The 21,723-nt window shown below is 41.9% G+C and overlaps 3 protein-coding genes and 1 pseudogene across 3 annotated transcripts in view; 3 read left to right on the plus strand and 1 right to left on the minus strand.

Annotated features, from left to right (window-relative positions):
• SRP19 (signal recognition particle 19) overlaps positions 1–19,188 on the plus strand; it is a 30,845-nt gene extending 11,657 nt beyond the window's left edge. Inside the window, exon 5 of the mRNA XM_009449412.4 lies at positions 18,722–19,188. Coding sequence (XP_009447687.1) covers positions 18,722–18,726 — 5 coding nt within the window. The 3' untranslated portion in view covers positions 18,727–19,188. The remainder of the gene's footprint in view (positions 1–18,721) is intronic.
• Positions 3,534–21,723, minus strand: part of REEP5 (receptor accessory protein 5) — a 44,120-nt gene continuing 25,930 nt past the window's right edge. The window contains exons 4-5 of the mRNA XM_009449467.4: positions 14,129–14,297; positions 3,534–5,953 (exon numbers count right to left, since the gene is read on the minus strand). Of these exons, the coding sequence (XP_009447742.1) occupies positions 5,904–5,953; positions 14,129–14,297 (219 nt within the window). The 3' untranslated portion in view covers positions 3,534–5,903. The remainder of the gene's footprint in view (positions 5,954–14,128; positions 14,298–21,723) is intronic.
• Positions 10,494–12,862, plus strand: LOC107974807 (X-box-binding protein 1-like; annotated as a pseudogene).
• Positions 12,743–20,242, plus strand: LOC107974806 (U2 small nuclear ribonucleoprotein auxiliary factor 35 kDa subunit-related protein 1). The gene is made up of 2 exons (XM_016953630.4): positions 12,743–13,205; positions 18,722–20,242. Exons 1-2 carry the CDS (start codon positions 13,186–13,188, stop codon positions 20,196–20,198), a joined length of 1,497 nt encoding a protein of 498 aa, XP_016809119.1. The 5' UTR covers positions 12,743–13,185; the 3' UTR covers positions 20,199–20,242.

The raw sequence follows: 21,723 nt of genomic DNA on the forward strand, positions 1-21,723 counted from the left end.
AAAGTGCAAGAGAGGTAAATGTTCTTAGACCTTGCATATTTGAAAATTTCATCATTCTACCCTTACATTGTTTGGCTGGATATAGAATTACCTTTGGAAGTCATTTTGTTTAAGGAATTCAAGGGAATTACTTTTTGGTCTTCTGACCTCTTGTAGCTGAAGGGAAGTTGTAGCCATTCTAGTTTATTATCATGATCCTGGTTCCAGTATTCTGAAATATCACAGTTGTGTGCTTTGTGTGGGTCTTTTTTTTTTTTTTTTTTTTTTTTTTTTTTTTTTTTTTTTTTGCCCATCGTGCTGGGCAGCTAAGTGGGTTTTCAGTCTGGGAATTTGTGTTTTCAGCTCTGGGAAGGTTTTCTGAAAATTTCATTGATAATTTTTCTCCTCTTTCTGACCTTTCTTGGTACTCTTTTATTTGACTATTAGACCTGCTGGTCTGATCCTCAGGTTTTCTTTTTTTTTTTTTTTTTTCTTTTTTGCCTTTATTTAGATTTGCTCAGCTTTATTTTCCAACCTTTCCTATTCTTTTTTTTTTTTTTTTTAGATGGTGTTTCACACCGTCACCCAGACTGGAGTGCAGTGGCCCGATCTCGGCTCACCGCAACCTCTGCCTCCTGGGTTCAAGCGATTCTTCTGCCTCAGCCTCCCGAGTAGCTGGGATTACAGGCATGCGGCATCAAGCCTGGCTAATTTTTGTATTTTTAGTAGAGACGGGGTTTCTCCATGTTGGTCAGGCAGGTCTCAAACTCCTGACCTCAGGTGATCCACCTGCCTGGGCCTCCCAAAGTGCTGGGATTACGGGCATGAGCCACTGCGCCCGGCCTTCTTTCTAACTTCTTTAAGCTCTTGTCATCTGCATGTTCCCTTTTTCTAGCATTCTATTCTCAGTTCATGGATGTAATTTATTTCTCAGAAGGTGAGATTTATAGTCTTATTGTTTCCAAGTTCTTTTTTTTCCTTCTGTTTTTATTTTGATCCCTATCACGTTAAGTAGCTTTGTTTCGGTTGCTGGTTTTTAAGATAGAAGGACCAAAAGGTTGATTATAAGTTGAGATCTGGCCTGGGTGCTGTGGCTCACACCTGTAATCTCAGCACTTTAGGAGGCTGAGGCAAGAAGATCACTTGAGCCCAGGACTTCAAGACCAGCCTGGGCAACATAGGGAGACTCCCTCTCTACAAAAAAAATTAAAAATTAGATGTGCCTGGTGGCACATACCTGTAGTTCTAGCTACTCTGGAGGCTGAGGCGGGAGAATAGCTTGAGCCCAGGAAATTGAGGCTGCAGAGAGTTGTGATCATGCCACTGCACTCCAGCCTGGGTGACAGAGTGAGTCCTTGTCTCAAAAAACAAAAAACCACAAAAGTTCAGAGTGGCAGGATATGGTGGCTCATGCTTGTAATCCCAGCACTTTGGGAGGCCAAGGCAGTGGATCACTTGAAAGCCCAGGAGTTTGAGACCAGCCTGGCTAACAAAGGAAGAGTCTTGTCCTCATTACTAGTCTCCATACTAGGATCCATACTAGTATCATTACTAGTCTCTACCAGTGGGTCTCAACCCTGGCTCCATACTAGGATCACCTACAGAGTTGTTAAAGCATACTGGCACCTGGGTACCATGGTAGACTAATTAAATCAGCACTTTGTTAGTGAAGGCAGAGATCAATATTTTTGAAAAGGTCCTCAGATGATTCCGTTGTGCAGCCAGGTCCGAAAACCTCTGTGTATTAAGATACAAAGATAGCATTTACCTAACCCAGTGGTTTTATCTCAAAGTGCAGTTCCTGGACCCAACACTGCCTGGGCTGTTTAAAAATGCAGAACTTTCAGCCCCACCCCAGACTTCCTGAATCAGAATCTGAGAGGACAGTAATCTTTTTAACAACACTCCTCTCCATCCCCATCCTCCATCAGTTCTGATGTGCACCAATTTTTTTTTTTTTTTGAGACTGAGTTTCGCTCGTTTCCCAGGCTAGAGTGCAAATGGTGTGATCTCGGCTCACTGCAACCTCTGCCTCCTGGGTTCAAGCCATTCTCCTGCCTCAGCCTCCCAAGTAGCTGGGATTACAGGAATGCACCACCACACCCGGCTAATTTTTTTGTATTTAGGAGAGACAGGGTTTCACCATGTTGGCCAGGCTGGTCTCGAACTTCTGACCTCAGGTGATCCACCCACCTTGGCCTCCCAAAGTGCTGGGATTACAGGTGTGAACCACCGTGCCCGGCCCACACCAAAGTTTTTGGGAAGCATCGATCTAACCAAGGAAACTCTTAAATGTGTATGTTGTAAGATTTTAAGAGTTAATGTTCTAGCAGTGAGCCAGGAAAACTTTTAATATCCTCAAATATGTTTACTTTCCAGCCATGCTATATAGAACTGTAATCTTTGATGGGTAAAGATCTGAATTGTACCTGTGTTATTCTAAACACCACAATTCTAGACATGCAGACATCAAAAAGCAGATGTAGGTGACCGTGCGGACCAACGCATACCTTCAGAAGTACGTTTTGTTTTTGTTTTTGTTTTTGTTTTTTTTTGAGACAGGGTCTGGCCCTGTCGCCCAGGCTGGAGTGCATTGGCACCGTCTTGGCTCACGGCAGCCTTGACCTCCCAGGCTCAAGTACTCCCACCTTAGCCTCCTGAGTAGCTGGGACTACAGGTACGTTCCACCACACCTAGCTAATTTTTTGGTATTTTTTGTAGAGGCAGGGTCTCACCATGTGGCCCAGGCTAGTCTTGAACTCATGCACTCAATCAATCCGCCCACCTCGGCTTCCCAAAGTGCTGGGATTACAGGTCCGCTAGGCCAGAAGTGGGTATTTTTATCAAAATTCTCAAGTACTCCTTTTCTTGATCTCTTCTGAAAACAAGTACAGCATAATTTGGAGGCACATGTAAAAAGTTTACTACATCAAAGCCAGGCGCGGTGGCTCATGCCTGTAATCCCAGCTCTTTGGGAGGCCGAGGCGGGTGGATCATGAGGTCAGGAGATCGAGACCATCCTCGCTAACATGGTGAAACCCCGTCTCTACTAAAAAATACAAAACAGTAGCCAGGCATGGCGGCGGGTGCGTGTAGTCCCAGCTACTCGGGAGGCTGAGGCAGGAGAATGGCGTGAACCCGGGAGGCGGCTGAGATTGCGCCACTGCACTCCAGCCTGGGTGACAGAGCAAGACTCCATCTCAAAAAAAAAAAAAAGTTTATTACATCAAGATGCATGCAATACACTATCTTAAGTCATAGGAGACTTCTTTGTGTGTAATGCAATACACAGGTTAAAAAAAAACAGTGGATTCGGTTTCCTTTAAATGTAGTGCTAATTATTGGTAGAAACTTTTTGAGTTGGTATGTTTTCTTTAGGACAAATCTTTTCCTCTGGTAGGCAAGAACCACCAGGAGAAAACTACAAGCCATGTGAGGAATAGAGTTAATAAAGAGCAGTGTTCATGGCTCATTTATCTGTATTTACTTAAAACTTTGCTTAAATAATTCTGGGTTAGGAAAAAAGCCCCACAAAATAAAATGAAATATAACAGTTAAGTGAGAACTCAATTTTATTTACATCTATTTCCATTCAGTGTATCACATCTTCAGGATAGGTGATAACAGTGTGAAGGGTGTGCTCATTTTCTTCAGCTGTGAGTAGAGGAGTCTTCCCCAGAGTAGCAGTTGTTGATCCAAATGATTGAAGCCTTCAGGTAAGGGAATAACTGCTGCAGGAATTCTTTCTTGAAGAATTTAAGCTGTTTGGTAGGAATTCTGTAACTACATACCTTTGAAACACTATTCACATTCAAATAAACGCTTGTTTTCTAGCCAGGCACAGGCTCAATTAGTTTTTCAAACTCTAGCCAAGGCAGTATTTCATTTGGGAAATCATGCAACAGAACTGCTCAATTCTTAACTTCTCCTGCTGTTAACATTTACACTTAGACTGCCAGCAACAGTTAACTTAAATTTTGGTCTCAAGGGAACAAAAAAAATTGCATTCAGAATTTAATATAGTATTTTAAAACTAATTTTAGCCTGTAAGTCGTTATGAGCAATAGTAACTTTTATACCTCCTCATCTTGTCTGATAATATATTCTATATGCTATCAATCTGATTATATAGTCTATATGCTAGAAGTTGCTAATTTTCATTCTGCCACCAAGAAAACTGTACTTTTATTTATGGGAAAAGGATTTAAATACTCCTAGATACTTAAAATTTTTTTAATCTAAAAGTTGATTTTCTCCCAAGAACAATTTTGTTTGTTTGCTTTCTACAAAGTTTTAAGTTTAATAAAATGCCAGTAATCACCACTGTTTTCCTCCCCAAAATAAATGCTCTGATCCATATTATATTAGAGTGATACTGTCACTTAGTATTGATATCTTTAATATTTTTTACATCATGAGACATTGTTATGATCTTACCTGATTGTTATCTCAAGGTGAGCTAATCATCTTTATTTGCCTTAAAAAATACTGTACTGGCTGGATATTTAATCTTGTTAGTTTAGTTATACACTTGTTTTAGTCTAGTTTAATTCAAAAGGACTCTTAACAGTATGGTGTAAAACTCAGATTTTCTAGTCCAGACAAATTGCTCTCTATAACGATTTGGCAGATCAATGGAGACATCCATTTTAACTTTACTGTTCTGTACTTACTATGTAGTCATGTGCAGTTTATCAACACAAAGAATACGGATGAGGGCATTTAAATGGACTACAAGTGACTCTGACTTGTAAACTAGGGAAGCCTCTTGTGTTTGACCTTAAAGGCCAGAGAAAAACTGAAGATAGATTGACTTAACTATTGCCAAGCAGATTATGGGTTACTTTATACTTCCTTTCATTCTCCCAGAATTGCTCTTAGAGCTAGGTGTCATCATTAGCATGTTGTTGCTAATGATACAAACAAGAACATACATGTAGAGGTGGACAAATCTTCAGAAGTTCCTTAAACTGGTTTAAAAAAGAAGATTGGGAAAGAAGACTAAATCAACATGTTTCTCCGCTTTGAAGATAAAACCAGAAATGGTTTCCATTGTAGCATCTTGACAATAGACAAATATGTAAAGTTTATAGCAGATAAGACAGTATTACTAGTTTTTCAGGGAATTAAAAGTTACAGGTTACTCATGTGTGTGTGTGTGTGTGTGTGTAAATTTCCCGATTTATCACTAGAGTGACTAACTGCTTTATAAAGCTATCCTGGTATTCATATGCCATATACTAGGGAAACAACCAGGCCAATCTCCATTCGATTTCATTATTTCTCACTTTGTTCACTTGCATATTAATCACGTATTTCCTAAAGTATTATTTAGTAGACCACACCAGCACAATGGTTCCTCCAGCTTTTGGCAGGTGGTCTTACTGTACAGAAGTTATAAATGACACATACAACCTTCCCCTGCTCCCTCCCCATGAGCATGATGCATGTTGTAGTCAGACAGTAACATTTCCATATGTACATGTGCACAAATACATTAAAAACATTTCAGAATTATATAAAATTGTACATTACAGGAAGTAGAACCATAAAGATTATCCTAAATGTAACTACAGAGAAAATGCATGCAGGGAGAGTCCAGTAAAGTACACAGCCTGTGGGGTATATAATTTTATTTTAAGTTTATATTTCCTGCAGGATAGTAACATACATCTTTTCCTACCCAGAGGCAAAATACATTTTCCAAAAACTTGGACACTGCCCACTGCATTAAGTTTAAAGTGCTCCCTACGTATATAGACAGTAAAAGTAAGCAAAGAAACTTACAACACATTCCAATCTTTAATATATCAAAAATGTTTCCAAGGCAACATTATTAAAATAATTATACCACAGTCCCTAATATAACATCAAGCTCTAGTAGGAAGGTACAGAGAGGGCAGGAAGTTTCCATCCAGTCTGGTTTAGGTGCTCTTCTTTTCTTCACCCAGTAAATTCACGGTAGCTTTCTTGGCTGTTTGTTTGTTAGGAGGGAAAGAAAAATATATCAAAGCTCTTCCTTTGGAATGCAAGCTTGCAAGCTTTGTGCCTAATGTAGCTACTAGATAACAAAACTTGGATGACTCATGTTCAGGTGCGATCATGTTGGGGTTTGTGGTCTGGGCTAAGAGGGTTTGCAGGAAATGGAGAAGGTACCTCTTAGAGCACAAATCCTAAATACTTGAGCAAAATACTTGAAGGTCATCTAGCCTAGCACCTTGTTGTGACAGTGTCACCTAAACTGTCTGCCCTCTATTCTCCTTTAAGCATTGAAAGAAGCAGAGATTCCTTAAGAGTAGTGTTCAAATTCTATTTGTATCTGTGTGCTTGCCGGTAAGATTTCACTTATCAATATATTATCAATCTGATGACAACTAGGTCATCATATTTATCCCATGGCGACAAATCAGAGAAGTCCTCATTCCCAGCACTAGAAATACAGTCATCCCTTGATATATGTGTTTGGGGGGTGGTGGGGGAGAGGAGATTAGTTCCAGGAACCCTACAGATACCAAAATCTGTGAGTGCTCAAGCCCTTAAATAGAATAGCATACATAGTATTTCCATATAACCTATGTGCTTTCATATACTTTATTTATTTACTTATTTATTTTTTGAGACGGAGTCTCGCTCTGTCACCCAGCCTGGAGTGCAGTGGCGCGATCTCGGCTCACTACAGGCTCTGCCTCCCGGGTTCATGCCATTCTCCTGCCTCAGCCTCCCGATTAGCTGGGACTACACGCACTCACCACCACGCCCAGCTAATTTTTTTTTGTATTTTTAGTAGAGATGGGGTTTCACTGTGTTAGCCAGGATGGTCTAAATTTCCTGACCTCGTGATCTGCCCGCCTTGGCCTCCCAAAGTGCTGGGATTACAGACGTGAGCCACCATGCCCGGCCTCTTCCATATACTTTAAATTCGGCCAGGCATAATGACTCATGCCTGTAATCGCAGCACTTTGGGAGGCTGAGGTGGGAAGATCACTTGAAGCCAGGAATTTGAGACCAGCCTGGCCAATATGAATGGTGAGACCCCCACCCCCCACCTCTATTTTAAAAAAATTTTAAAAGCCCATCTCTAGTTAAAGTACCTAATGCAACATGAATGCTATATAAATTGTTGTTATACTAAATTGTTTTTAAAATCTGTATTTATACTTTTATTGTGCCACCATTCTCTTCTATGCGAAGAGTTTGCTCTAAGTCTTTGAGTTGGTGACAAGACACTACATTCATCAAGAAAACATTCTGTCCAGGTGTGGTGGCTCATGTCTATAATCCCAGAGCTTTGAGAGGCTGAGGTAGGAGTATTCCTTGAAGCCAGGAGTTTGAGATCACCCTGGCCAAAACACAGTGAGAGCCCATCTCTATAGAAAAAAAAGAAAAATATATTTTCTTACTTCTGCAGGAGACCAAGCCTTCCACTTTCTAATTACCAAGTGGCAGGGAATGTGCTATAAGAACCAGTACAGTGTGTGAGATGGAGGGGAAAGGGGTTGTCTAGAAGCCTCCAGGGCCCACTGTGAGATTTTACAATCTGCAGCTGTTCTTGATGGAGCCCAGAGCCTTAGTGATGAGAGCCAAGGAGTCCCTTCTTGTCCACCAGCTGCCTGACAGCTGCTCTCCCTTTGCTCAGTTAAAATTACTGAACCAAGTTCACAGCAAAGGAGAAAATGTAGTCCTTCCCTTAACTAACCCTTTGTAGAAATTCCTAGTTAATCCAAAAGCTTTGAGAAAAGTCCAAAATGTGGCAGCATGTAAATTCCTCCTAACTTATTTTAATTTTCTTGCCCCTATTTAGTAATGTGTCATAACAAAGTAAGATTGGATTTTAAGTATTGATATCTAAGAGAACCAAGAGGCTAAGAAATGTGGGTGAAGTAGACAGAAATGACATCACCACAGGTTGCTGATTAGGCTAAGGGAAGGGAGAAGAAAAGAAAGCTCTTAAAAATAAGCTGGTAATCCTGGCTGGGCATGGTGGCTCATGCCTGTAATCCCAGCATTTTGAGAGGCCGAGGTGGGTGGATCACTTGAGGCCAGGAGTTTGAAACCAGCCTGGCCAACATGGCATAACGGTGTCTCTACTAAAAATACAAATATCAGCTGGGCGTGGTGGCCCACACCTGTAATCACAGCTACTTGGGAGGCTGAGGCAGCAGAATCCCTTGAACCTGGAAGGTGGAGGCTGCAGTGAGCTCAGATCATGCTACTGCACTCCAGCCTGGGCAACAGAGTGAGACTCTGTTTCAAAAAAAAAAAAAAAAAAAAGCTGGCAATCCTGAAGTGGGAGGAGGTTAAGGCTACAAGTTAAAAAATACCTAAAACATATTCAAGTAGACTGGATTTGTATGCCCAAAAATAGGAGTCCAGAGAAGAGAGGTCTGTGAGGGAGAAATGGGGAACATACCACCTCTGGGGCATCAGTGCTGCTGGAGAACTGTCTTGGGATTTTACTTCCCCATGGTCAGGCTACCTCACAACTCCCATGTCTAACTACCACAGAGCTCTAAAACACAAAAACCTTTCTCCAATTTCTAAAATCCTTGAGTCCCTCTGGAACTCAAGACCCATCATTGGCAAAATCTATATCCTCATCCATTCCTCCGAATGTTTCCTTTACCTTCTTGCTCTTAGAGAAAGCTGGCTGTGCCCTGAGGACACTGCTTTCTCAAGTGGTGGCTGTTTCTTTCCTCTCATGACCCTAGTACAAATGGATCTGGTAGGTGTTGTTTTTGTTCTTCATTGCCACTTTCAGAATCTCATGTCATCAGATTCTATCACTGAGTAGCCTTCCCTTTCCCTGTCATCCCTGACTCTTGGGCTACTTTGCCTTAGTTCTTGAAGATTTTAGCTCCTAACTTAATGTTCCTTTCTAACACTACTCCTATTATTTATTTATTTAGAGACAGGGTCTCAGTCTGTCACCCAGGCTGGAATGCAGTGATGCCATCTCAGCTCACTGCAGCCTGAACCTCCAGGCTCAGGTGATCCTCCCATCTCAGCCTCCTGAGTAGCTGGGACTACTGGTACGCATCACCACATCTGGCTAATTTTTGTGTTTTTTTTTTTTTTTTTTTTGTAGAGACTGGGTTTCACCATGTTACTCAGGCTGGTCTCTAACACCTGAGCTCAAGCAATCCACCCACCTTGACCTCTGGAAGTGCTGGGATTACAGGTGTGAGCACTGCACCTGACCTACTACTCCTATTTTAATTATTGATGATTTTAATATCCATGTAGACATGTGATGATCTTCTAATATCCTGACCTCTTAGTTCCTCCCCTCCAATAACCCTTATATTCCACCCTACATATGGCACTGACTCCCAGGATCCCTGTTAGTACCAATACTGCAGTCCCTCCATAATCTTGTATCAAGCCTCCCACTCACCCACCATCACCTTTTATCTTTGTAGTGCACTCCCCACCCTGCTTTTTTGCTCATTGTAGATGATGATGGAGTATTCCCGCTATTATCCTGATTCAGAGTTCTTCCACCACCACTTCCCACCTTACTCAGGTTAAATTCCATTGTCAAGCATTAACCACTCCACAGTCCCACCCTCACTTCATAGTTCTTGCTGGAAATCACAACCTTGACACAACTCTCCACCTACTCTGTAGCTATACCCATGTAGCTGAGTATGGCTGGAGAAAAACATAAACAAGAACTGGTTTCACTATAAATTCATGAACACAAATCTCAAGCATGCCTTTAACACTGCCTGACAGTCCATTTACTCTCCAACTGTCCTAGAGGGGCCAGCACACTGCAGCCAAACTCGCTTATGTAGTGTCCATGGCTGTTTTCACACTACAATGGCAGAGGAGAGTAGCTGCAACAGAGACATGATAGCCCACGAAATTTAAAACATTTGTTATCTGGCCCTTTACAGAAAAAGTTGAGCAGTCCCTCTCCTTCGCAACTATTTCATACCTTCTCTTTCCATTGTCTCCTTCCCCATCCTCTCTCAATTGGCCTTCCTACTTTACTGAGAAATATGAAACAATTAGAAAGTCACTTCTGTAGGCTCCTGTAGTCACATGTGCTCACAGCATACCATAAAACCTGATATCCCTGCTGTTACCATAAACTTCCAGCTCTTCGACCAATCCCTCTACTGTATACTGGATCCTTCACTGGTCAAGGACAGAGCTCCAACAATTCACCCTCTCACTCCTATCATCATTTTTTGCTCTGTTGAATTATTCCCATTAATTTTCAAACAGGCTTTGTTTCTCCTACCTTAAGAAAAAAATTAAAATTTCAGGACCATAATTCCTTCTTCCAGTTATAGCCCCATTCCTCTGCTCTCCTTTGCAGGAAATTTCTCAAACGAAAGATCTATATTCTCTCATCCCTTTTCTCTCATTCTCTCAAATCCATTGCAATCAGGAGTTTGATACCACTCCACAAAATCTGTGTTATCAAAATCACTAGTACCTTCCTCATTGCTAAATCTGCTCAGTTCTCAGTCCTTATCTTACTTGACCTGTCGACAGCATGTAACATGACAGATCACTTCTCCTCTTTGAAAGAAAAACTTTCTGTTCTTGGCCCCAAGGATACCACACGCTCATGGTTTTCTTGCTACCTCAATTGGCCACTCCTTATCAGTCTGCTTTGCTGGTTGCTTCTCATTTCTCCAGTCTCTAAACCTTAGACTCCCCAGCGTTCAGTCTTTGGACCTCCTGTTTCCTAACTACACTACCTTCATGATCTCATCTAGTCTCATGCTTAATATTTATAAGCTTGTGGCCCCCAAATTTATATCTCCAGTCCAGACCTGTTTCTTGAACTCTTGACACCCTGTATCCAACTAGCTATTTGACTAATCCTTGTAGGTATCTAACAAACAGACACCTCAAACAAATGTCCAGGACTGAATTCCATATCCTCCCACCCACCACAACCTCTCACCCCAACAAAACCTGTTCTACCCAGTCTTCTCCAGCTCAGTGGCAATTTTATCCTTCCATTTGTTCAGGCTAAAAAGCTCGTCCTTGTCCTTAACCCCTCTGACCCATGCCCAATCCATAAGCCAATCCATAAGCAAATCCCATTACTTCTACCTTTGAAATATATCAAGAATCTGATACTTCTTACCCCCTACTGCTACACAAGGAACCAAGCCACCATCATCACCTCCAGCCAGATCACTGCAAGAACCTTTTAACTGTTCTCCCAATTTCCTGCCTTACCCCTTCAGTCTGTTCCTAATACAGTGGCCACAGGCATCTTATTAAAACACAAGACAGATCATTTTGCTTCTGTGGTTAAAAGTCCCCAGTACCTCCACATCTCACATAGAGTAGAAGCCAAACCTTTACAATGGCCTATAAGGCATTATGTGATACGTCTTCCAGCCTCCACTCGCAACTTCTCCCACCTCATCTCCTCCTGCACCCCCCTAGATCACTTCTTTTGTTGCTCCCACCTCTGGACTTCTGTATATGCAGCTCATTCTAAAGTATGATTCCCCATGGTTCCTCCTTTTACCATTTTCTTTTTTTTTTTTTTTTTTTTTTTTTTTTTAGGGGGATAGGGTTTTGCTTTGTAACCCAGGCTAGAGTGGCACAGCTCACTTGCAGCCTTGATTACCTGGGCCCAAGTGATCCTCCTGCCTCAGCCTCCTGAGTAGCTGGCACCACAGGCTTACATCACAATGTCCGGCTAATTTTTAAATTTTTGTAGAGAGCGGGTCTCCATAGGAGACCCTGTCACAAACAAGCTGGTCTCAAACTTCTGGCCTCAAGTGATCTCCTGCCTTAGCCTCCCAAAATGTTGGGATTACAGGCTGAGTCACTGTTCCTGATTCCTTTACTACTATTGAGTCTGATTCAGTAGAGCCTTCTGGTATAGATTTCCTAAACGTCTCTATTTAAAATCATAACCATCCCTCCAGTCCTTGGCCCCCCCATCTTTCTACTTGCTTTATTTTTTCCCTATATTATCTGGTAAATATACCATCTAATTTTCAATTTTACTGCCTATCTCTCAACTAGACTGTAAGCTTCATGAATTCAAGGAGTATGGTCTCTTCGGTTTGCTGGTTCACTGCCAGTGTTATGAACATGCTTGGCACATGTTAAACACCTCAATAAATAAATATTTATTGAGTGAATTAATCAGAGCTGAGAGTGGACATTCTTTTGTACCCATAACAAAAACTGAACAGCATACTGAACCGATCAATCTGAACTGAATCAGGCTGGCCGTCAGGGCCTCCAAAGTACTGCTTCTGTCTGGTCAGCCTGCTGCTACAGCCTTGGCCAGCTAGGCCCTGGTGCTCATGGTGCCAGCCCAGAGAGGAGCCAGCCAGGAGATGGTGAGTGCTGTGGGGGTGGGGAGCCCCAAGGAGAAGGCACTGAGGAGGAAAAACAGGGTTAGCAGCTCAAACTGCCAGAGACAGAAAGCAAGCTCAAATGAGTGACCTGAAACAGCAAGTGGTAGATTTAGAACAGAACCAAAAACTTCTGCTAGAAAATCAGCTTTTACAAGAGAAAATGCATGGACTCGTAGTTGAGAACCATGAGTGAAGACAGCACTTGGGGATGGATGCTCTGGTTACTGAAGAGGAGGCGAAAGCCAAGATAATTCCATCTATTTGATGCTTGACATCCCTAACTAGGCAGATGAGAGTAGAAGTTAGTTGTGGTGGGGTTGGAAGTAAACATCAACTACCTTCCCAGTATGACATCCTGTTGGGCATTCTGGACAACTTAGACCCACTAGTGTTCTTCAAATGTCCTTCCCCAGGGTCTGCCAGCCTGGAGCAGCTCCCAGAGGTCTACTCAGAAGGACCCAATTCCTAACCAGCCTCCCTTTCTCTGTCAGTGGGGACATTATCAGCCAAGCTTGAAGCTATTAATGAACTAATTAATTTTGACTACATATATGCCAAGCCCGTAGTCTGAGACAGAGAGCCAAGCTAATGTGGTAGTGAAAATCAAGGAAGCACCTCTCAGCCTTTTAGAGAATGATCACCCAGAATTCGTGGTCTCAGTGAAGGAAGACTTTGTGGAAGATGACTTCATTCCAGACCTGGGTATCTCCAATCTACTTCCATCCAGCCACTGCCCGAAGCCATCTTCCTGTCTACTGGATGTTTATAGTGACTGTGGGTATGAGGGCTCCCCTTTCCCCTTCAGTGACATGGCCTCTCCACTTGGTGCAAACCATTCTAAGGAGGAGACTGGCCAATGAACTCTTTCACCAGCTGGTTAGTGTCTAAGGAGTGATCCAATACTGTTGCCCTTTTCCTTGACTATTACACTGCCTGGAGGATAGCAGAGAAGCCTGCCTGCACTTCATTCAAAACGTCACAGAGTGTACAGTCCTAGAGAATTCCCCTATTTACCTGTTTAAACGTCATAGATAACCCCAAGTATTGTCTTTTGGCATCCAGCAGTCCAAGGTATTCGATATGTTACAATTCAGAACTATAGGTTTTGAGGTTGTACTTTTTCTAAAGAGTGGTAGTTTGCCCTAAATATTTATTATGTGAGGGTGATTAGACAAGTGTCTTAGAGTAGACATGGAATTCATGAATGGCTCTTTATCATTTCTCCTCCCGCTTTTTGGCATCCCAGGCTTGTCTCTAGTTTTAGGTCCTTTAGTTTTCTTCTGCAAGTGGAGAGAACACATACCTGAGGGGGCTCTTTTCCCCTCATGTACAGTTCAAGTAAAGATCAAGAATTTTTTGTAAAATTATAGAAATTTACTATGTAAATGCTTGATGGAATTTTTCCTGCTAGTATAGCTTTTGAAAGGTGCTTTCTCCATTTATTTAAAACTACCTATGTAATTAAGTATAATACAAAAAAATTAAATAAACAATTAGAAGAGATGGACTTGCATATCAATATAGATGATTCTCTAAAATCGCTGCCTACCAAGGAAAGTCATTTTTCCTAATGTTCTGACTGAAGGCTACATTAAATGTGGCATGGAGGAAGAGTCTTGGGAAAAGTCGAGAACTGTAAGTGTTCTCAATAGGCATAGACTTTGTAAAGAAATCCCAGAGTAATGTTGGCATTTGGCTGAGGGGTGGTGATAAGACAAGAAGGCCAGGAAGCCTGTTATTTGAGCCCAGTGTGTCACATCTCCTCTCACATGTGGGGCCATGTTGTTCCTGAGTCTTACCTTCTTTAGTGATGGCATCTGCAGTCTCTTTGGCCTTGTCTTTAAGGTCCTTGACCACACTGTCCATCTGGGACTCGTGCTTCAGGAAGAAAGGACGGATGATGCGCTTGTAGAGCAGTTCAGCCCCATTAGAAGGGCTCGGGGCCATGCACCACAACAGGAAGCCACACTGCACAGAATAAGAGCCAGCATGGGTAACAGGAGGGTGGAGGGGGCACATTCTGAGAATACACACTGTCTTTCACTACTCTGGGGATGGGAGATGCCTCTGTTATTTTCCCCAAAGGCATTACCAGTGTTTTCTGCAGGTTAAAGGTGGGCTTTCTTTAGATGGAAAAAACATGATGAGTAATGAGCTGGTAAGGAAAAGCTGAGACTAAAAAACAAAGGGTAAAACACACCAGGTCCAGGAGCTTAACTATCTTCCTAACTTGGACCACGTTTTAGTATATAGCTGTAAGAGGCTTTTATTAATCATAACTCTTAGAAATCAATTTAAGAAAATATAGTACTTATCTGCATGTATAAAGCCCTGTACAGATAAGCCTAATATCTAGGAGGCCTGTGCTTGGTAGGCTTATCTTGGTAAGTTTATCACATTTATTCATCCTATTATGGAAAAAATACCTTGTCCATTCTTGAATTCTTCCTTTGGTGGACCTCCGTTTTGGGTAGATCTTAGCCTTCAAGGAATCTTTACAGTTGTTCTTCATCTTTCATCTTGAATGTAGTTATTATTCCTAACTCCTTCTTTACAGCTCTACTTTGCCATTGAGATTTTTTTTAATTGACAAGAATTCTGCCCTAATTACTTAAATAAGGATTTTCACACTATGTCCAAAAAATTTTCACTGCTGATTCAAATAATAAATACCAACTCGCCACTTCAAGTCATCCATGCAATTTACTCCTTTTTAAGATAAAAAGAAAAGCAGAAGGAAAGGGAATATTCAGAGTAATCTGCCCATTTCCCTAGAAAGTTTAATAAACAATATACTGAGTTATTTTAGTTTAAAAGATTCTAACCACATTGTATTCCACACAGCCTGGGTGACTCTACAAAAAAACAGAAGTCACTTACAGAGATTCCAAATCAGTACTTTTTACAACTTCTCCTTAGTGTAAAAACATCTTAATTTCTCATGCTTTAAATTTAAAAGTCTTAGTCCTTATGATTCCAAACCAAGGGATGTACTCTAATAATCAACAAGCTATGATGCTTTTCTAAGACAGTCTTTCAAGTGTTTTAGAGATACAAAGCTGATAAAGGGCTAACACTAATGACAAGAGTTTCAGTTTAAAATGCACAAATAGCTCACTCCATCAGCACCATGTTGGCTCTGAGAAATTTATACTAGACTTTGAACTTGTATAACACTCAAAATAAAAAACAAAACCCAAGTTCTCAACAATATCTCCAGATTATTCTTTCTGAGAGTCTTGCTGTGTCACCCAGGCTGGAGTGCAGTGGCATGAACATGGCTTACTGCAGCCTTGAACTCCTGGGTTCAAACAATCTTCCCACAGCCTCCCAAGTAGCTGGGAATGACTGCAGGCATGAACCACCAGGCCTGGCTAATTTTTTATAACTTTTTTTTGTAGAGACAAGTGTCACAATGTTGCCCAGACTCCCCTTATCTCAACTACAGTAAAAAGTAACTCTTGAAATGTAACCTTTGTGAATTAAAATTTGTTACACATGCACAAGAGTTTTTAAGACAGAGACTTGCTAGGCATGGTGGCATGCACCTGTAGTCCCAGTGACTTGGGAGGCCAAGGTGCAAGGATTGCTTGGGCCCAGGAGTTGGAGACTGACATGGTTTAGCTGTGTCCCCACCCAAATCTCATCTTGAACTGTAGCTCCCATAATTCTCATGTGTTGTGGAAAGGACAGGGTGAGAGATAACTGAATCATGGGGGTGGTTTCCTGCCATACTGTTCTCATGGTAGTGAATAAGTCTCACGAGATGTGATAGTTTTATAAGGAGTTTCCCCTTTCGCTTGGGCTCTCATTCTTTCTTGCCTGCCGCCGCCATGTAAGACATCCCTTTGCTTTTCCTTCATCTTCCACCACGATTGTGAGGTCTCCACAACCATGTGGAACTGTGAGTCAATTAAACCTCTTTCCTTTATAAATTGCCCAGTCTCGGCTATGTCTTTATTAGCATGAGAACAGACAAATGCAGAGACCATCCTGGGCAACAGAGCAAGAGCTCATCTCAAAAACAAAACAAAACCCAGACACTATAGGACTAAATTTTTTATAAAACCCCAAAACTATAGCTGTATGCTTAAGAAACATACCTACAACAAAACCAAATAGGAACACTGAAAATAAAGTTATGGGAAAGATATATCAGACAAACACCAACTCCCAAAATAGCTCATTAGCAATATTAATACATACAAATTACTTAAGGCAAAATAAGTAAATAGAATGATAAAGAAGGAAAGCAATTCACGAAGAATATTAAAATTCCTGAACTTGTATATACCTTTGAAATACGTAAATTATATCTAACTTTGCATATGTTTGCAATAGAATTATTTTTATAATTATATATTTTATATATAGCTATAGCTAGCTTTCAAATATGGCTTTGAAATATTTAAATGTAAGTCAGAATTATATAGACAAATGGACAAAATCTGCAATCATAGATTTTAACATTTCCATCAGAAATTGATATACTAGCCAGGCTTACACCTGTAATCCCAGCACTTTGGGAGGCTGAGGTTGGAGGATCACATGAGCCCAAGAGTTTTGAGACTAGCCTGTGTAACATAGGGAGACCACATCTCTAGGAAAAAAAAAAATTTTTTTTTTGAGACTGATTCTTGCTCTCTTACCCAGGCTGGAGTGCTGTGGCACAATATCAGCTCACTGCAACCTCCGCCTCCCGGATTCAAGCGATTCTCCTGTCTCAGCCTCCCAAGTAGCTGGGACTGCAGGCAAACACCACCATGCCCAGCTAATTTTTGTATTTTTAGTAGAGACGGGGTTTCACCATGTTGGCCAGGCTGGTCTTGAACTCCTGACCTCAAATGATCCGCCCCCATCGGCCTCCCAAAGTGCTGGGATTACAGGCGTGAGCCAACGCACCCGGCCACAAAAAATAAATTTAAAATTAGCCAGGCTTGGTGATGTGTGCCTGTGGTCCTCCTGGGAGGTTGAGGTGGGAGGGTGGCTTGACCTTGGGAGGTCGAGACTGCAGTGAGCTGTGATACCATCACTGCAATCCAGGCTTGGTGAGACAGCAAGACCCTGTCTCAAAAAGACAAAAAAAAAGTTGATATATAAAACAACCTAGAAATTAGTAAGAATACAGAATAAAGAACACAAAATTTAAGTCTTTTTTTTTTTTTTTTTTTTTAATAAAAAAGGGTTTCACTTTGTCCCCCAGGCAGGAGTGCATTGGCACAAATACAGAACACTATAGCCTCAACTTCCTGGGCTCAAGTGATTCTCCCGCCTCAGCCCCCCAAGTAGCTGAAGACCACAGGCATGCAGGCACGCACCATCACGTCTGGCTAATTTTTGTACTTTTTGTAGAGATGGGGTTTCGCCATGTTGGCCAGGCTGGTCTCGAACTCCTGACCTCAAGTGATCCACCCATCTCAGCCTCCTAAAGTGCTGGGATTACAGGTGTGAGCCACTGCACCTGGCCTAAAATCTCACTCTAAAGATATATACAGATCTCTCAACCCAACAAACAGGGATTCAAAGAGTTAATATAGTATATAGAGAGTAACAGGATGGACTCAAAGAAACTAACTTCCAATCCTGGTTCTGCCATTTACTAGCTAAGCAAACCTTATACAAGTTACTTAATCACTTAAGTCTGGTTTTTCCTCTATAAAATAGGTATTAATTGAAAATTTTAAAATTTACCCCTATAATTTTGTAAGAAAATAAAATTACTAAGCATAGCAAGGACTTTCTCTGACCCAAGAATACTGTGTTTTCTAACAACATCTATGAAACATTACTAACAGGAGAACATGTTAGCTTTCAGTAGGGGAAAGCAAATCCTAGAACCAAAAATATTTAAGCAAATATTTATTTTTATTTTTTATTTTTGAGACAGAGTCTCACTCTGTCACCCAGGCTGGAGTGTAGTGGCGCAATCGTGGCTCACTGCAACCTCTGCCTCCTGGGTTCAAGCAATTCTCCTGCCTCAGCCTCCCAAGTAGCTGGGATTATAGGCACGTGCTACCATGCCTGGCTAATTTTTTTATTTTTAGTAGAGATGAGTTTTTGCCATGTTGGCCAGGCTGGTCTCAAACTCCTGGCCTCAGGTGATCCGCCCATTTCGGCCTCCTAAAGTGCTGGGATTACAGGAGTGAGCCACCGCACCTGGCCATAAGTAAATATTTTAGAAATCTCCTTTTAGTACATGAAATGAAATTCAAATTTATGATATACTTAATTACAAAAAAAGTCTAACTGCAATATAAAGGAGAAACAAAATGAAAGTAATTTGTAATATATATAAGTATGCAAACAAAACAATACTAGAAAACATAAAATATTCATAAGTAGAATCACTGACAGTGGCAGCTATGAACAAAATCTTCCATATATTCCCATAGGTTAAGAATGTCTGAGGGGCCAGGCGGTGCTGGCAAGATGGCTGCACTTGAGAAGATGACGTTTCCCAAGAAGATGACATTTCCAGAGAAACCAAGCCACAAAAAGTACAGGGCCGCCCTGAAGAAGGAGAAACGAAAGAAACGTCGGCAGGAACTTGCTCGACTGAGAGACTCAGGACTCTCACAGGAGGAGGAAGAGGACACTTTTATTGAAGAACAACAACTAGAAGAAGAGAAGCTATTGGAAAGAGAGAGGGAAAGATTACATGAGGAGTGGTTGCTGAGAGAGCAGAAGGCACAAGAAGAATTCAGAATAAAGAAGGAAAAGGAAGAGGTGGCTAAAAAATGGCAAGAAGAACAAGAGAGAAAGTTAAAGGAACAATGGAAAGAACAGCAGAGGAAAGAGAGAGAAGAGGAGGAGCAGAAACAACAGGAGAAGAAAGAAAAAGAGGAAGCTGTGCAGAAGATGCTGGATCAGGCTGAAAATGATTTAGAAAATGGTACCACATGGCAAAACCCAGAACCACCCGTGGATTTCAGAGTAATGGAGAAGGATCGAGCTAATTGTCCCTTCTACAGTAAAACAGGAGCTTGCAGATTTGGAGACAGATGTTCACGTAAACATAATTTCCCAACATCCAGTCCTACCCTTCTTATTAAGAGCATGTTTACAACGTTTGGAATGGAGCAGTGCAGGAGGGATGACTATGACCCTGACGCAAGCCTGGAGTTCAGCGAGGAAGAAACCTACCAACAGTTCCTAGATTTCTATGAGGATGTGTTGCCCGAGTTCAAGAACGTGGGGAAAGTGATTCAGTTCAAGGTCAGCTGCAATTTGGAACCTCACCTGAGGGGCAATGTATATGTTCAGTACCAGTCGGAAGAAGAATGCCAAGCAGCCCTTTCTCTGTTTAACGGACGATGGTATGCAGGACGACAGCTGCAATGTGAATTCTGCCCAGTGACGCGGTGGAAAATGGCGATTTGTGGTTTATTTGAAATACAACAATGTCCAAGAGGAAAACACTGCAACTTTCTTCATGTGTTCAGAAATCCCAACAATGAATTCTGGGAAGCTAATAGAGACATCTACTTGTCTCCAGATCAGACTGGCTCCTCCTTTGGCAAGAACTCCGAGAGGAGGGAGAAGATGGGCCACCACGACCACTACTACAGCAGGCAGCGGGGAAGGAGAAACCCTAGTCCAGACCACACCTACAAAAGAAATGGGGAATCCGAGAGAAAAAAGAGTAGTCATAGGGGGAAGAAATCTCACAAACGCACATCAAAGAGTCGGGAGAGGCACAATTCACCAAGCAGAGGAAGAAATAGGCACCGCAGCTGGGACCAGGGCCGCCGGAGCCAGAGCCGCAGGAGCCACCGCAGCCGGAGCCAAAGTTCCTCTAGGTGCCGAAGTCGTGGCAGGAGGAGGTCGGGTAATAGAGACAGAACTGTTCAGAGTCCCAAATCCAAATAAACTAGTTTTGTTCTTAAAAAAAAAAAAAAAAAAAAAAAAAAGAATGGACCAGGCCAGGTATAGTGGCTCACACCTGTAATCCCAGCACTTTAGGAGGCTGAGGTGGGTGGATCACTTGAGGTCAGGAGTTTGAGGCCAGCCTGGCCAACATGGCAAAACCCCATTTCTACTAAAAATACAAAAATTAGCCAGGTGTGGTGGCAGGCGTCTGTAATCCAAGCTACTTGGGAGGCTGAGGCAGGAGAATCGCTTGAATCTGGAAGGCGGAGGTTGCAGTGAGTCGACATCATGCCACTTCACTCCAACCTGGGTGACAGAGCGAGACTGTGTCTCAAAAAATAGAATTTTTGGACTAGTGGAACTACACAGCCTGCTTTCCATATCAGACCATTCAACCCAATGCGATTCACTGCCATAATCTCCATGTTATGATTTTAAGCCAGTCCTCTCTTCACCTTTCCTATTCCTTACATTTAAAGACTCCAAAGCTTGTTTACTGAGCACAGATCTTGGAAAACAGGATCTTCAGACTTGGGAAGGCATGACAATAGATGATGGAAGGGTAAAGACTCAGACTAGCATCTAGTAGTCTCACTACACATGGATAGTAATGCTACGTGCATGAATGTGCAATCATGCAAAAACTCAAACCAGCCTTCTGCACACACACAATGGTAGACTAAGACCTTCTGTTAAAGGTCCAAGCACTCCAAGGAAGCCAGCGCCTTGAGGTACCCTCAGTATGTGCAAGTAGTTCCATGTTACTCTTAGTTTTCCCAGCAACTCTGCTCTAGCATGCCCTAGGTTTAGCCAGCAGCAGATCTTACTGAATTATAAGATGTTGCCAGAGGTTCAGAACCTTGGTTTTTTTGAGATACGCATTTGCATTGACCCAAAATGGAGAATTAAATGACTATTTTTCACTGGCATTAGCTTTGTTTCCTTGGCATAGTGCCAGTTAATTACAGCAGACCCTGCAAGACCACCTCTCTAGTTATTTCCCTGTGGAAGCCTTTTGGTTGGTTTTGTTTTTTTTGTTTTTTTTTTTTTGGTTTTGTTTTTTTTTTTGAGACAGAGTCTTGCTCTGTTGCCAGGCGGGAGTGCAGTGGCGTGATCAGCTCACTGCAACCTCCGCCTCCCAGATTCAAGTGATTCCCCTGCCTCAACCTCTCGAGTAGCTGGTACTACAGGCACATGCCACCGTGCCCAGCTAATTTTTTGTATTTTAGTAGAGACAGGGTTTCACCATGTTGGCCAGGATGGTCTTGATCTGACCTCGTGATCTGCCCACCTTGGCCTCCCAATGTGCTTAGGATTATAGGCGTGAGCCACTGTGCCCTGCTGCCTTTTGGTTTTTAATATCCAAAATTCATATAATGTTTTACTGTAGTTGCTTATATAGGAAAAGCTATACATCCCCAAAATGCAATACAACATTATGATATGCAGGAAATGTCTTGAGTAACATTTTTGACAGAATATCAGAATCCTTGGTGGACATTTTGAAGAATATGCAGAGCATCAC

This window comes from Pan troglodytes, chromosome 4, assembly GCF_028858775.2.
Source record: "Pan troglodytes isolate AG18354 chromosome 4, NHGRI_mPanTro3-v2.0_pri, whole genome shotgun sequence".
In the NCBI taxonomy this organism is placed as follows: Eukaryota; Metazoa; Chordata; class Mammalia; order Primates; family Hominidae; genus Pan; species Pan troglodytes.